The sequence below is a fragment of the Salmo salar genome, chromosome 03, assembly GCF_965601325.2.
Source record: "Salmo salar chromosome 03, fSalSal1, whole genome shotgun sequence".
NCBI classification, from domain to species: Eukaryota; Metazoa; Chordata; class Actinopteri; order Salmoniformes; family Salmonidae; genus Salmo; species Salmo salar.
Window position 1 is genome coordinate 1,697,501 of NC_138293.1, and position 17,449 is coordinate 1,714,949.

Consider the following 17,449-nt stretch of genomic DNA (forward strand, 5'->3'; position numbering starts at 1 on the left):
TCCCTCTCTCCCCCTCTCCTTCCCTCCCTCTCTCCCCTCTCTCCTTCCCTCCCTCTCTCCTCCTCTCTCCTTCCCTCTCTCTCTCCCTCTCCCTCTCCCTCTCCATCTCCTTCCCTCCCTCTCTCCTCCTCTCTCCTCCCTCCCTCCCTCCCTCCTCCTCTCTCCTTCCCTCCCTCTCTCCCCCTCTCTCCTTCCCTCCCTCTCTCCCTCTCTCCTTCCCTCCTTCTCTCCCCCACCTTCCCTCTCTCTCTCTCTCTCTCTCCTTCCCTCTCTCTCTCTCCCTCACTCCATCCCTCCCTCTTTCTCCCTCTCTCTCCCTCTCCATCTCCTTCCCTCCTTCTCTCTCCTTCTCGCCATCCCTCCCTCTCTCTCCCTCTCCCCATCCATCCTTCCCTCCCTCTCTCCCCCTCCCTCTCTCTCTCTCCCTCTCCCCTCCCTCCTTCCCTCCCTCTCTCTCCCTCCTTCCCTCCCTCTCTCCCCTCCCTCCCTCTCTCTCCCTCTCCCCCTCCCTCCCTCTCTCTCCCTCTCCCCATCCCTCCCTCTCTCCACCCCTCCTTCCCTCTCTCCTTCTCTCCTTCTCTCTCTCTCTCCTTCCCTCCCTCTCTCTCCCTCTCCCCATCCCTCCCTCTCTCTTCCTCTCCCCCTCCCTCCCTCCCTCTCTCTCCCTCTCCATCTCCTTCCCTCCTTCTCTCTCCCTCTCCCCCTCCCTCTCTCTCTCCCTCTCCCCCTCCCTCCTTCCCTCCCTCTCTCTCCCTCCTTCCCTCCCTCTCTCCCTCTCCCCATCCCTCCCTCTCTCCACCCCTCCTTCCCTCCCTCTCTCCTTCCCTCCTTCTCTCTCCATCCCTCCTTCCCTCTCTCTCTCTCTCCCTCTCTCCCCCTCCTTCCCTCCCTCTCTCCCCCCTCCCTCCCTCTCTCTCCCTCTCCCCATCCATCCCTCCCTCCTTCCCTCCCTCTCTCCCCCTCCCTCTCTCTCTCCCTCCCTCTCCCTCCCTCCCTCCTTCCCTCCCTCTCTCTCCCCATCCCTCCCTCTCTCTCCCTCTCCCTCCCTCTCTCTCCCTCTCTCTCCCCATCCCTCCCTCTCTCTCCCTCTCCCTCCCTCCCTCTCCCTCTCTCCCTCTCTCCCCATCCCTCCCTCTCTCCCCCTCCCTCTCCCTCTCTCCCTCTCTCCCCATCCCTCCCTCCCTCTCTCCCTCTCCCTCTCTCCCTCTCTCCCCATCCCTCCCTCCCTCTCTCCCCTCTCTCCTCTCTCCCTCTCTCCCCATCCATCCCTCCTCTCCAGGGTTTTGATGCGGTGCTGACCGACCCGCTGGTCCCTACAGGCAGTCTGTTAGCCAGGCGTCTGGGCGTTCCGTCTGTGGGTCTGCTCAGAGGGATCCCGTGTGGTCTGGACCTGGCCTCAGCTGCCTGCCCCTCTCCCCCATCTTACGTTCCACGCTTCTTCACCAAATACACGCATAGCATGAGCTTTCCACAAAGGGTGGGCAATGTACTGGTGAGGACACACACACACACACACACACACATACACACACACACACACACACACACACACATACACACACACACACACACACACAAAACAAACTATAGTTTTGGCAAGTCGGTTAGGACATCTACTTTGTGCATGACACAAGTAATTTTTCCAACAATTGTTGACAGACAGATTATTTCACTTATAATTCCCTGTATCACAATTCCAGTGGGTCAGAAGTTTACATACACTAAGTTGACTGTGCCTTTAAACAGCTTGGAAAATTCCAGAAAATTATGTCATGGCTTTAGAAGCTTCTGATAGGCTAATTGACATCATTTGAGTCAATTGGAGGTGTACCTGTGGATGTATTTCAAGGCCTACCTTCAAACTCAGTGCCTCTTCGCTTGAGATCATGAGAAAATCAAAAGAAATCAGCCAAGACCTCAGAAAATAATAGTAGACCTCCACACGTCTGATTCATCCTTAGGAGCAATTTCCAAACGCCTGAAGGTACCACGTTCATCTGTACAAACAATAGTACGCAAGTATAAACACCATTGGACCACGCAGCCGTCATACCGCTCAGGAAGGAGAAGCGTTCTGTCTCCTAGAAATTAACGTACTTTGGTTCGAAAAGTGCAAATCAATCCCAGAACAACAGCAAAGGACCTTGTGAAAATCCTGGAGGAAAAAAATATCTATATCGACAGTAAAACGAGTCCTATATCGACATAACCTGAAAGGCCGCTCAGCAAGGAAGAAGCCACTGCTCCAAAACCGCCATTAAAAAAAGCCAAACTACGGTTTGCAAATGCACATGGGGACAAAGATCATACTTTTTGGAGAAATGTCCTCTGGTCTGTGAAGCAAAAATATAACTGTTTGGCCATAATGACCATCGTTATGTTTGGAGGAAAAAGGGGGGAGGCTTGCAAGCCGAAGAACACCATCCCAACCGTGAAGCACGGGGGCGGCAGCATCATGTTGTGGGGGTGCTTTGATGCAGGAAGGACTGGTGCACTTCACAAAATAGATGGCATCATGAGGAAAGAAAATGATGTGGATATATTGAAGCAACATCTCAAGACATCAGTCAGGAAGTTAAAGCTTGGTCGCAAATGGGTCTTCCAAATGGACAATGACCCCAAGCATACCTCCAAAGTTGTGGCAAAATGGCTTAAGGACAACAAAGTCAATGTATTGGAGTGGCCATCACAAAACCCTGACCTCAATCCTATAGAACATTTGTGGGCAGAACTGCAAAACCGTGTGCGAGCAAGGAGGCCTGCAAACCTGACTCAGTTACACCAGCTCTGTCAGGAGTAATGGGCCAAAATTCACCCAACTTATTGTGGGAAGCTTGTGGAAGGCTACCCGAAACGTTTGACCCAAGTTAAACAATTTAAAGGCAACGCTACCAAATACTAATTGAGTGTATGTAAACTTCTGACCCACTGGGAATGTGATGAAAGAAATAAAAGCTGAATTAAATCATTCTCTCTACTATTATTCAGAAATTTCACATTCTTAAAATAAAGTGGTGATCCTAACTGACCTAAGAGAGGGAATTTTTACTAGGATTAAATGTCAGGAATTGTGAAAATTGGAGTTTAAATGTATTTGGCTAAGGTGAATGGAAACTTCTGACTTCAACTGTACATGGACTCATGTACCCTCACTAATTCACACTCACTCATTCATTCATACTCATTTACACTCACTCACTCATTCACACTCACTCACTCATTCACACTCACTCACACTCACTCACTCATTCACACTCACTCATTCACACTCACTCATTCACACTCACTCATTCACACTCACTAATTCACACTGATTCACTCACTCACCTTCTTCATCTGGTTCTATAGGTGAGTCTGGTGGAGCCGTTGCTATGTCGACTGCTGTACTGGCGCTTCGACCAGCTGGCCAATCGCTTCCTGGGAGAGGATGTGGGTGTGGCCGAGGTACTGGCAGACACCGCCCTCTGGTTGCTAAGGTACGACCGCAGTTCCCCTGCACACACATTCTGGTTGCTAAGGTACGACTGTAGTTCCCCTGCACACACATTCTGGTTGCTAAGGTACGACTGTAGTTCCCCTGCACCGGCATTCTGGTTGCTAAGGTATGACTGCAGTTCCCCTGCACATGCATTCTGGTTGCTAAGATACGACTGCAGTTCCCCTGCACACACATTCTGGTTGCTAAGGTACGACTGTAGTTCCCCTGCACACACATTCTGGTTGCTAAGGTACGACTGTAGTTCCCCTGCACACACATTCTGGTTGCTAAGGTACGACCGCAGTTCCCCTGCACACACATTCTGGTCGCTAAGGTACGACTGTAGTTCCCCTGCACACACATTCTGGTTGCTAAGGTACGACCGCAGTTCCCCTGCACACACATTCTGGTCGCTAAGGTACGACTGTAGTTCCCCTGCACACACATTCTGGTCGCTAAGGTACGACTGTAGTTCCCCTGCACACACATTCTGGTCGCTAAGGTACGACTGCAGTTCCCCTGCACACACATTCTGGTTGCTAAGGTACGACTGCAGTTCCCCTGCACACACATTCTGGTTGCTAAGGTACGACTGCAGTTCCCCTGCACACACATTCTGGTTGCTAAGGTACGACTGCAGTTCCCCTGCACACACATTCTGGTTGCTAAGGTACGACTGCAGTTCCCCTGCACACACATTCTGGTTGCTAAGGTACGACTGTAGTTCCCCTGCACATGCATTCTGGTTGCTAAGGTACGACTGCAGTTCCCCTGCACACACATTCTGGTTGCTAAGGTACGACTGTAGTTCCCCTGCACACACATTCTGGTTGCTAAGGTACGACTGTAGTTCCCCTGCACACACATTCTGGTTGCTAAGGTACGTGGTGTTGTTCCCCTGCACATGCATTCTGGTTGCTAAGGTACGTGGTGTTGTTCCCCTGCACATGCATTCTGGTTGCTAAGGTACGTGGTGTTGTTGTTCGAAGGTACGACTTCACGCTGGAGTTTCCTCGCCCCCTCATGCCTAATATGGTGCTGGTGGGAGGGATTAACTGCCATGTCAGGAACCCTCTGCCAAAGGTCAGTGCTGATTGGTCAAAAACTCTGTGCTGACGAAGGGTTTAAATGCTCTTGCTGTCGGCTAATTCAATTTGCTATATTAACTGTGTGTGTGGTGTGTGTGTGTGTGTGTGTGTGTGTGGTGTGTGTGTGTGTGTGTGTGTGTGTGTGTGTGTATGTGTGTATGTGTATGTGTATGTGTGTGGTGTGTGATGTGTGTATGTGTGTGTGTGTGTGTGTGTGTGGTGTGTGATGTGTGTGTGTGTGTGTGTGTGTGTGTGTGTGTGGTGTGTGTGTATGTGTGTATGTGTATGGTGTGTGATGTGTGTATGTGTGTATGTGTGTGTGTGTGTGTGTGTGTGTGTGTGTGTGTGTGTGTGTGTGTGTGTGTGTGTGTGTGTGTGTGTGTGTGTGTATGTGCAGTGTGTGTGTGTGTGTAGGAGCTGGAGCAGTGGGTATCAGGGGACCATGGCTTCATCGTGTTCTCTCTGGGCTCCATGGTGGCGTCTCTCCCTGATGACATCACTCTCGTCTTCCTGCAGGCCTTCACCCTCATACCACAGAAGGTAAGACCCAGTCAGACCCTCACACAAAGATACCATCAACTAACCTGTGTGGTGTGTGTGTGTGTGTGTGTGTGTGTGTGTGTGTGTGTGTGTGTGTGTGTGTGTGTGTGTGTGTGTGTGTGTGTGTGTGTGTGTAGGTCCTGTGGCGGTACTCTGGGCCTGTTCCTGGTAACATTCCAGACAACGTGAAGATGATGAAGTGGATCCCTCAGAATGACCTGCTGGGTACGTAGATCTAGAACAGATAGATGATGAAGTGGATCCCTCAGAATGACCTGCTGGGTACGTAGATCTAGAACAGATAGATGATGAAGTGGTTCCCTCAGAATGACCTGCTGGGTACGTAGATCTAGAACAGATAGATGATGAAGTGGATCCCTCAGAATGACCTGCTGGGTACGTAGATCTAGAACAGATAGATGATGAAGTGGATCCCTCAGAATGACCTGCTGGGTACGTAGATCTAGAACAGATAGATGATGAAGTGGATCCCTCAGAATGACCTGCTGGGTACGTAGATCTATTCTGAACAAACATATAAATGCAAAATTTGCCAGGATCTGTCTGTCTGATCTGTGTGTGTGTGTGTGTGTGTGTGTGTGTCTGTGTGTGTGTGTGTGTGTGCGTGTGTGTGTGTGTGTGTGTGTGTGTGCGTGCGTGCGTGCGTGGGTGTGTGTGTGTGTGGTGTGTGTGTGTGTGTGTGTGTGTGTGTGTGTGTGTGTGTGTGTGTGTGTGTGTGTGTGTGTGTTAGCTCACCATGGTGCACGGGCCTTCCTGACCCACAGCGGGACCCACGGTCTGTACGAGGGGGTGTGTCACGCCGTTCCCATGGTGATGCTGCCGCTGTTCGGCGACCAACCTGACAACGCTCAGCGATTGGCCAGTAAGGGAGTGGGCGTGGTCCTGGATATTAACCATATCACCGTGGAAACACTGCTGCAGGCGCTGGACGAGGTTGTCAACAACCCCAGGTGAGACGGACAGAGGAGTGTGTGAGACGGACAGAGGAGTGTGTGAGGAGGTCAGAGGAGTGTGTGAGACGGACAGAGGAGTGTGTGAGGAGGTCAGAGGAGTGTGTGAGGAGGTCAGAGGAGTGTGTGAGACGGACAGAGGAGTGTGTGAGGAGGTCAGAGGAGTGTGTGAGGAGGTCAGAGGAGTGTGTGAGACGGTCAGAGGAGTGTGTGAGGAGGTCAGAGGAGTGTGTGAGGAGGTCAGAGGAGTGTGTGAGACGGACAGAGGAGTGTGTGAGACGGACAGAGGAGTGTGTGAGACGGTCAGAGGAGTGTGTGAGGAGGTCAGAGGAGTGTGTGAGGAGGTCAGAGGAGTGTGTGAGGAGATCAGAGGAGTGTGTGTGAGACGGACAGAGGAGTGTGTGAGGAGGTCAGAGGAGTGTGTGAGACGGTCAGAGGAGTGTGTGAGGAGGTCAGAGGAGTGTGTGAGATGGTCAGAGGAGGTGTGTGAGACGGACAGAGGAGTGTGTGAGACGGACAGAGGAGTGTGTGAGACGGTCAGAGGAGTGTGTGAGGAGGTCAGAGGAGTGTGTGAGGAGGTCAGAGGAGTGTGTGTGAGACGGACAGAGGAGTGTGTGAGGAGGTCAGAGGAGTGTGTGAGGAGGTCAGAGGAGTGTGTGAGACGGACAGAGGAGTGTGTGAGGAGGTCAGAGGAGTGTGTGAGGACGGTCAGAGGAGTGTGTGAGACGGTCAGAGGAGTGTGTGAGGAGGTCAGAGGAGTGTGTGAGGAGGTCAGAGGAGTGTGTGAGACGGACAGAGGAGTGTGTGAGACGGACAGAGGAGTGTGTGAGACGGTCAGAGGAGTGTGTGAGGAGGTCAGAGGAGTGTGTGTGAGACGGACAGAGGAGTGTGTGAGGAGGTCAGAGGAGTGTGTGAGGAGGTCAGAGGAGTGTGTGAGACGGACAGAGGAGTGTGTGAGGAGGTCAGAGGAGTGTGTGAGGAGGTCAGAGGAGTGTGTGTGAGACGGACAGAGGAGTGTGTGAGGAGGTCAGAGGAGTGTGTGAGGAGGTCAGAGGAGTGTGTGAGACGGACAGAGGAGTGTGTGAGGAGGTCAGAGGAGTGTGTGAGGAGGTCAGAGGAGTGTGTGAGACGGTCAGAGGAGTGTGTGAGGAGGTCAGAGGAGTGTGTGAGGAGGTCAGAGGAGTGTGTGAGACGGACAGAGGAGTGTGTGAGACGGACAGAGGAGTGTGTGAGACGGTCAGAGGAGTGTGTGAGGAGGTCAGAGGAGTGTGTGAGGAGGTCAGAGGAGTGTGTGAGACGGTCAGAGGAGTGTGTGAGACGGCCAGAGGAGTGTGTGAGGAGTGTGTGAGGAGTGTGTGAGACGGTCAGAGGAGTGTGTGAGACGGTCAGAGGAGTGTGTGAGGAGATCAGAGGAGTGTGTGTGAGACGGACAGAGGAGTGTGTGAGGAGGTCAGAGGAGTGTGTGAGATGGTCAGAGGAGTGTGTGTGAGACGGTCAGAGGAGTGTGTGAGGAGATCAGAGGAGTGTGTGAGAGACGGACAGAGGAGTGTGTGAGACGGTCAGAGGAGTGTGTGAGGAGGTCAGAGGAGTGTGTGAGGAGGTCAGAGGAGTGTGTGAGACGGACAGAGGAGTGTGTGAGACGGACAGAGGAGTGTGTGAGGAGGTCAGAGGAGTGTGTGAGGAGGTCAGAGGAGTGTGTGAGATGGTCAGAGGAGTGTGTGTGAGACGGTCAGAGGAGTGTGTGAGGAGATCAGAGGAGTGTGTGAGAGACGGACAGAGGAGTGTGTGAGGAGGTCAGAGGAGTGTGTGAGACGGTCAGAGGAGTGTGTGAGGAGGTCAGAGGAGTGTGTGAGACGGACAGAGGAGTGTGTGAGACAGACAGAGGAGTGTGTGTGTGAGACGGTCAGAGGAGTGTGTGAGGAGTGTGTGAGACGGTCAGAGGAGTGTGTGAGACGGTCAGAGGAGTGTGTGAGGAGGTCAGAGGAGTGTGTGAGACGGTCAGAGGAGTGTGTGAGACGGCCAGAGAAGTGTGTGAGGAGTGTGTGAGGAGTGTGTGAGACGGTCAGAGGAGTGTGTGAGACGGTCAGAGGAGTGTGTGAGGAGATCAGAGGAGTGTGTGAGATGGTCAGAGGAGTGTGTGTGAGACGGTCAGAGGAGTGTGTGAGGAGATCAGAGGAGTGTGTGAGAGACGGACAGAGGAGTGTGTGAGACGGTCAGAGGAGTGTGTGAGGAGGTCAGAGGAGTGTGTGAGGAGGTCAGAGGAGTGTGTGAGAGACGGACAGAGGAGTGTGTGAGGAGGTCAGAGGAATGTGTGAGACGGTCAGAGGAGTGTGTGAGGAGGTCAGAGGAGTGTGTGAGACGGACAGAGGAGTGTGTGTGTGAGACGGTCAGAGGAGTGTGTGAGGAGTGTGTGAGACGGTCAGAGGAGTGTGTGAGACGGTCAGAGGAGTGTGTGAGGAGGTCAGAGGAGTGTGTGAGACGGACAGAGGAGTGTGTGTGTGAGACGGTCAGAGGAGTGTGTGAGGAGTGTGTGAGACGGTCAGAGGAGTGTGTGAGACGGTCAGAGGAGTGTGTGAGGAGGTCAGAGGAGTGTGTGAGACGGTCAGAGGAGTGTGTGAGACGGACAGAGGAGTGTGTGAGATGGACAGAGGAGTGTGTGAGATGGTCAGAGGAGTGTGTGAGACGGACAGAGGAGTGTGTGAGATGGTCAGAAAAGTGTGTGAGACGGACAGAGGAGTGTGTGAGATGGTCAGAGGAGTGTGTGTGTGAGACGGTCAGAGGAGTGTGTGAGACGGACAGAGGAGTGTGTGAGACGGTCAGAGGAGTGTGTGAGATGGACAGAGGAGTGTGTGAGATGGTCAGAGGAGTGTGTGAGACGGTCAGAGGAGTGTGTGAGGAGGTCAGAGGAGTGTGTGAGGAGATCAGAGGAGTGTGTGAGGAGGTCAGAGGAGTGTGTGAGACGGTCAGAGGAGTGTGTGAGACGGACAGAGGAGTGTGTGAGACGGACAGAGGAGTGTGTGAGACGGACAGAGGAGTGTGTGAGACGGACAGAGGAGTGTGTGAGACGGACAGAGGAGTGTGTGAGACGGACAGAGGAGTGTGTGAGATGGTCAGAGGAGTGTGTGTGTGAGACGGTCAGAGGAGTGTGTGAGACGGTCAGAGGAGTGTGTGATGAGATCAGAGGAGTGTGTGAGGAGATCAGAGGAGTGTGTGAGGAGATCAGAGGAGTGTGTGATGAGATCAGAGGAGTGTGTGAGATGGACAGAGGAGTGTGTGAGACGGCCAGAGGAGTGTGTGAGGAGTGTGTGAGGAGTGTGTGAGACGGTCAGAGGAGTGTGTGAGACGGTCAGAGGAGTGTGTGATGAGATCAGAGGAGTGTGTGTGACGGTCAGAGGAGTGTGTGTGACGGTCAGAGGAGTGTGTGTGACGGTCAGAGGAGTGTGTGTGACGGTCAGAGGAGTGTGTGTGACGGTCAGAGGAGTGTGTGTGACGGTCAGAGAAGTGTGTGTGACGGTCAGAGGAGTGTGTGTGACGGTCAGAGGAGTGTGTGTGACGGTCAGAGGAGTGTGTGTGACGGTCAGAGGAGTGTGTGTGACGGACAGAGGAGTGTGTGTGACGGTCAGAGGAGTGTGTGTGACGGTCAGAGGAGTGTGTGTGACGGTCAGAGGAGTGTGTGTGACGGTCAGAGGAGTGTGTGTGACGGTCAGAGGAGTGTGTGAGGAGTGTGTGAGGAGTGTGTGTGACGGTCAGAGGAGTGTGTGTGACGGTCAGAGGAGTGTGTGAGACGGTCAGAGGAGTGTGTGTGACGGTCAGAGGAGTGTGTGTGACGGTCAGAGGAGTGTGTGTGATGGTCAGAGGAGTGTGTGAGACGGTCAGAGGAGTGTGTGATGAGATCAGAGGAGTGTTTGTGACGGTCAGAGGAGTGTGCGAGACGGTCAGAGGAGTGTGTGAGACGGTCAGAGGAGTGTGTGATGAGATCAGAGGAGTGTGTGTGACGGTCAGAGGAGTGTGTGTGACGGTCAGAGGAGTGTGTGTGACGGTCAGAGGAGTGTGTGAGACGGTCAGAGGAGTGTGTGATGAGATCAGAGGAGTGTGTGATGAGATCAGAGGAGTGTGTGTGACGGTCAGAGGAGTGTGTGATGAGATCAGAGGAGTGTGTGTGACGGTCAGAGGAGTGTGTGTGACGGTCAGAGGAGTGTGTGTGACGGTCAGAGGAGTGTGTGAGATGGACAGAGGAGTGTGTGAGATGGTCAGAGGAGTGTGTGAGACGGACAGAGGAGTGTGTGAGATGGTCAGAAAAGTGTGTGAGACGGACAGAGGAGTGTGTGAGATGGTCAGAGGAGTGTGTGAGACGGTCAGAGGAGTGTGTGAGGAGGTCAGAGGAGTGTGTGAGGAGATCAGAGGAGTGTGTGAGGAGGTCAGAGGAGTGTGTGAGACGGTCAGAGGAGTGTGTGAGACGGACAGAGGAGTGTGTGAGACGGTCAGAGGAGTGTGTGAGGAGGTCAGAGGAGTGTGTGAGACGGTCAGAGGAGTGTGTGAAACGGACAGAGGAGTGTGTGAGACGGACAGAGGAGTGTGTGAGACGGACAGAGGAGTGTGTGAGACGGACAGAGGAGTGTGTGAGATGGTCAGAGGAGTGTGTGTGTGAGACGGTCAGAGGAGTGTGTGAGACGGTCAGAGGAGTGTGTGATGAGATCAGAGGAGTGTGTGAGGAGATCAGAGGAGTGTGTGAGGAGATCAGAGGAGTGTGTGATGAGATCAGAGGAGTGTGTGAGATGGACAGAGGAGTGTGTGAGACGGCCAGAGGAGTGTGTGAGGAGTGTGTGAGGAGTGTGTGAGACGGTCAGAGGAGTGTGTGAGACGGTCAGAGGAGTGTGTGATGAGATCAGAGGAGTGTGTGTGACGGTCAGAGGAGTGTGTGTGACGGTCAGAGGAGTGTGTGTGACGGTCAGAGGAGTGTGTGTGACGGTCAGAGGAGTGTGTGTGACGGCCAGAGGAGTGTGTGAGGAGTGTGTGAGGAGTGTGTGAGACGGTCAGAGGAGTGTGTGAGACGGTCAGAGGAGTGTGTGATGAGATCAGAGGAGTGTGTGTGACGGTCAGAGGAGTGTGTGTGACGGTCAGAGGAGTGTGTGAGACGGTCAGAGGAGTGTGTGAGACGGTCAGAGGAGTGTGTGATGAGATCAGAGGAGTGTGTGTGACGGTCAGAGGAGTGTGTGTGACGGTCAGAGGAGTGTGTGTGACGGTCAGAGGAGTGTGTGAGACGGTCAGAGGAGTGTGTGATGAGATCAGAGGAGTGTGTGATGAGATCAGAGGAGTGTGTGATGAGATCAGAGGAGTGTGTGTGACGGTCAGAGGAGTGTGTGATGAGATCAGAGGAGTGTGTGTGACGGTCAGAGGAGTGTGTGTGACGGTCAGAGGAGTGTGTGTGACGGTCAGAGGAGTGTGTGAGGAGATCAGTTGGTGTTTGCTCCACCGCTCCAGTGTGGCTTCTAAGAATGTTTCAGTTTTAAAGCAAATTTCCTGCAATTTTGCCATTTTCTATAATCCATCCACACTGACAGTGTGGTGATGAAGGCACAACTGCGCCTCTTCAACATCAGGAGACTGAATAAATTCAGCTTGTTCCCTGGGACATTTTGGGACATTTCCCTGGGACATTTTGGGACATTTCCCTGGGACATTTTGGGACATTTCCCTGGGACATTTTCAGCTTCCAGGAATTGTGTACAGATCCTTGCGACATGGGGCTGTGTATTATCATGCTGAAGAGGTGATGGTGGTGGATGAATGGCACGACAATGGGGCCTCTGGATCTCGTCACGGTGTCTCTGGGCATTCAAATTCCCATCAATAAAATGCAATTGTGTTTGTTGTCTGTAGTTTATGTCTGCCCCATACCATAACCCCACCCCCACCACGGGGCCCAATACCATAACCCCACCTCCACCACGGGGCCCAATACCATAACCCCACCTCCACCACGGGGCCCAATACCATAACCCCACCTCCACCACGGGGCCCAATACCATAACCCCACCTCCACCATGGGGCCCAATACCATAACCCCACCTCCACCACGGGGCCCAATACCATAACCCCACCCCCACCACGGGGCCCAATACCATAACCCCACCTCCACCACGGGGCCCAATACCATAACCCCACCACCACCACGGGGCCCAATACCATAACCCCACCACCACCATGGGGCCCCATACCATAACCCCACCCCCACCACGGGGCCCAATACCATAACCCCACCTCCACCATGGGGCCCCATACCATAACCCCACCTCCACCATGGGGCCTATACCATAACCCCACCTCCACCATGGGGCCCCATACCAGAACCCCACCCCCACCACGGGGCCCAATACCATAACCCCACCACCACCATGGGGCCCCATACCATAACCCCACCTCCACCATGGGGCCTATACCATAACCCCACCTCCACCATGGGGCCCCATACCAGAACCCCACCCCCACCACGGGGCCCTATACCATAACCCCACCTCCACCACGGGGCCCTATACCATAACCCCACCTCCACCATGGGGCCCCATACCAGAACCCCACCCCCACCACGGGGCCCAATACCATAACCCCACCACCACCATGGGGCCCCATACCATAACCCCACCACCACCATGGGGCCCCATACCATAACCCCACCACCACCATGGGGCCCTATACCATAACCCCACCACCACCATGGGGCAGTCTGTTCACAATGTTGACATCAGCAAACCGCTCGCCCACACGACGCCATACACGTGGTCTGCGGTTATGAGACTGGTTGGACGTACTGCCAAATTCTCTAAAATGACAGTGGAGGAGGCTTATGGTAGAGAAATTAACATTCAATTCTCTGACAGAAGCTCTGGTTGACATTCCTGCAGTCAACGTGTGTAACGCCCGTCGTCGCAAGAAAACCAAGATGCAGCGGAGGTTGTGTGTTCATCTTGACATTTAATAAAAATGAACCACTACAAACAAAACACTCGATAGCAACGACAGCAAACAGTCCTGTCTGGTCCCAACTGAACAAAACAGAAAACAATCCCCCACAAAACCCAAAGGAAAAACCTGCTCCTTATGTGTGACTCCCAATCAACAACAACGAACTTCAGCTGTGCCTGATTGGGAGCCACACACGGCCCAAAACAAAGAAATACAAAAACATAGAAACATAGAACGCCCACCCAATGTAACACCCTGGTCTAACCAAAATAAAGAACAAAACCCCCTCTCTATGGCCAGGGCGTGTCAGCACGCCAATTGCAGGCTCCCTCATCTTGAGACATCTGTGGCATTGTGTTGTGTGACAAAACTGCACATTTTAGAGTGGCCTTTTATTAGAGTGGCCTTTTATTGTCCCCAGCACAAGGTGCACCTGTGTAATGATGATGCTAATCCGTTTCTTGATATGTCACACCTGTCAGGTGGATGGATGATCTCGGCAAAGGATAAATGCTCACTAACAGGGATGTAAACAAATTTGTGCACGACATTTTAGAGAAATAAGAATTTTGTGCGTATGAAACATTTCTGGGATCTTTTATATCAGCTCATTAAACATGGGACCAACACTTTACATGTTACGTTTATATTGTTGTTCAATGTATATACTGTATTCTAGTCCTGGTTCATCCTATATAACTACTACTGTCCACTTCATATGTATATACTGTATTCTAGTCCTGGTTCATCCTATATAACTACTGCTGTCCACTTCATATGTACATACTGTATTCTAGTCCTGGTTCATCCTATATAACTACTGCTGTCCACTTCATATGTATATACTGTAGTCTACGTCCTGGTTCATCCTATATAACTACTGCTGTCCACTTCATATGTATATACTGTATTCCAGTCCTGGTTCATCCTATATAACTACTGCTGTACACACCTTTTCTATTCTGTCTATTCTGTCTATACACACACACACCATCCTATATAACTACTGTCTATACACACCATCCTATATAACTACTGTCTATACACACCACCCTATATAACTACTGTCTATACACACCATCCTATATAACTACTGTCTATACACACCATCCTATATAACTACTGTCTATACACACCATCCTATATAACTACTGTCTATACTGTCTATACACACCATCCTATATAACTACTGTCTATACACACCATCCTCTATAACTGTCTATACACACCATCCTATATAACTACTGTCTATACACACCATCCTATATAACTACTGTCTATACACACCACCCTATATAACTACTGTCTATACACACCATCCTATATAACTACTGTCTATACACACCATCCTGTATAACTACTGTCTATACTGTCTATACACACCATCCTATATAACTACTGTCTATACACACCATCCTATATAACTACTGTCTATACACACCATCCTATATAACTACTGTCTATATATCACACCATCCTATATAACTACTGTCTATACACACCATCCTATATAACTACTGTCTATACACACCATCCTATATAACTACTGTCTATACACACCATCCTATATAACTACTGTCTATACACACCATCCTGTATAACTACTGTCTATACACACCATCCTATATAACTACTGTCTATATCACACCATCCTGTATAACTACTGTCTATACACACCATCCTATATAACTACTGACTATACACACCATCCTATATAACTACTGTCTATACACACCACCCTATATAACTACTGTCTATACACACCATCCTATATAACTACTGTCTATACACACCATCCTATATAACTACTGTCTATACACACCATCCTATATAACTACTGTCTATACACACCATCCTATATAACTACTGTCTATACACACCATCCTATATAACTACTGTCTATACACACCATCCTATATAACTACTGTCTATACACACCATCCTATATAACTACTGTCTATACACACCATCCTATATAACTACTGTCTATACTGTCTATACACACCATCCTATATAACTACTGTCTATACACACCATCCTATATAACTACTGTCTATACTGTCTATACACACCATCCTATATAACTACTGTCTATACACACCATCCTATATAACTACTGTCTATACTGTCTATACACACCATCCTATATAACTACTGTCTATACACACCATCCTATATAACTACTGTCTATACACACCATCCTATATAACTACTGTCTATACACACCATCCTATATAACTACTGTCTATACACACCATCCTGTATAACTACTGTCTATACACACCATCCTATATAACTACTGTCTATACACACCATCCTATATAACTACTGTCTATACACACCATCCTATATAACTACTGTCTATACACACCATCCTATATAACTACTGTCTATACACACCATCCTGTATAACTACTGTCTATACACACCATCCTATATAACTACTGTCTATACACACCATCCTATATAACTACTGTCTATACACACCATCCTATATAACTACTGTCTATACACACCATCCTATATAACTACTGTCTATACTGTCTATACACACCATCCTATATAACTACTGTCTATACACACCATCCTATATAACTACTGTCTATACACACCATCCTGTATAACTACTGTCTATACACACCATCCTATATAACTACTGTCTATATATCACACCATCCTATATAACTACTGTCTATACACACCATCCTATATAACTACTGTCTATACACACCATCCTGTATAACTACTGTCTATACTCTGTACACACCTTTTCTATTCTGTCTATTCTGTCTATACACACACACACCATCCTATATAACTACTGTCTATACACACCATCCTATATAACTACTGTCTATACACACCATCCTATATAACTACTGTCTATACACACCATCCTGTATAACTACTGTCTATACACACCATCCTATATAACTACTGTCTATACACACCATCCTATATAACTACTGTCTATACACACCATCCTGTATAACTACTGTCTATACACACCATCCTATATAACTACTGTCTATACACACCATCCTGTATAACTACTGTCTATACACACCATCCTATATAACTACTGTCTATACACACCATCCTATATAACTACTGTCTATACACACCACTATATATTTATATTCCAGACTCTGACATTTTTCGTTCGGATATTTCTTAATTCCTTTTATTTTTATTTTGCAGCTATTTGTTGTATATTGTTAGGTATTATTACTGCACTGTTTCAACACAAGTATTTTACTGCACCTGCGATAACATCTGCATAATATTATGTGTGTGTGTGTATCAAACATTATAACTAAATTAGTTATGGGTCTCCTGGGGATTTCCCCTGCGTGCCCGGGTGGTAATCGGATCATGGTGTGTCTTTCTGCAGGTATAAATCCAGTGTCCTGAAACTCTCAGCCATTCACAAAGACCAGCCAGTGGATCCACTGGAGCTCTCTGTCTATTGGACAGAGTTTGTGATGCGTCACAAAGGGGCGGCCCACCTTAGAGCCGCCGCCCAAGACCTCAACTGGTTCCAGTACCACAGCTTGGATGTGATTGGCCTGTTGATCGTCGTGGCGTCGGCCGTTGTCACGGTGACGTTAAAGTGCTTGTCGCGGTGCGTGCGGAGGATCACAACCAGGAAGATGAAAGAGGACTGACCGGTAGGGGTCGGAGCACAGAGGCAACAAACGGATATCCACATTTATTTTAAATTTCCTAAAATGTTGTGTAATTAAAATTGTGTATATCAGCTTTTCCTAATAAACACCTGGAGGACGTACAGCTGGTCCCCGTTGTTCTGTTCCAGCACCACCTGGGTCTCCTTCAATCAGAAGCAAACAGGAAAACAATGGAACCAAACGGGTTCTGGGCAGGAAGCTACCCGAAATGTACTGTACACTAATGAATACACCACAGACGTGAAATAAAGAGGGTTGTGTGTTTTTCTGTTTCAGTATCGGGGAGAGTAATCGTAACCCCACCAATACAACCATTCAGTGGATTAAACCACGTAAACATTTATTATACAGAACATCTGGTCCGCTGTTGACGACAAATCTAATCCAGTCAAATCTAATCCAGTCAAATCTAATCCAGTCAAATCGAATCTAGTCAAGTCTAATCCAGTCAAGTCTAATCCAGTCAAATCTAATCCAGTCAAATCTAATCCAGTCAAGTCTAATCCAGTCAAGTCTAATCCAGTCAAATCTAATCCAGTCAAATCGAATCCAGTCAGGTCTAATCCAGTCAAGTCTAATCCAGTCAAATCTAATCCAGTCAAGTCTAATCTAGTCAAGTCTAATCCAGTCAAATCTAATCCAGTCAAATCTAATCCAGTCAAATCTAATCCAGTAAAATCGAATCCTGTCAAATCTAATCCAGTCAAGTCTAATCCAGTC

General features: G+C 49.7%; 1 protein-coding gene across 1 annotated transcript in view; it reads left to right on the top strand.

Moving 5' to 3' along the window:
- Nucleotides 1–16,830, top strand: part of LOC106593806 (UDP-glucuronosyltransferase) — an 18,296-nt gene extending 1,466 nt beyond the window's left edge. Inside the window, exons 2-8 of the mRNA XM_045714372.2 lie at nt 1,280–1,492; nt 3,349–3,476; nt 4,468–4,561; nt 4,981–5,106; nt 5,244–5,331; nt 5,858–6,077; nt 16,435–16,830. Coding sequence (XP_045570328.1) covers nt 1,280–1,492; nt 3,349–3,476; nt 4,468–4,561; nt 4,981–5,106; nt 5,244–5,331; nt 5,858–6,077; nt 16,435–16,708 — 1,143 coding nt within the window. The 3' untranslated portion in view covers nt 16,709–16,830. The remainder of the gene's footprint in view (nt 1–1,279; nt 1,493–3,348; nt 3,477–4,467; nt 4,562–4,980; nt 5,107–5,243; nt 5,332–5,857; nt 6,078–16,434) is intronic.
- Nucleotides 16,831–17,449: the final 619 nt, after the last annotated feature.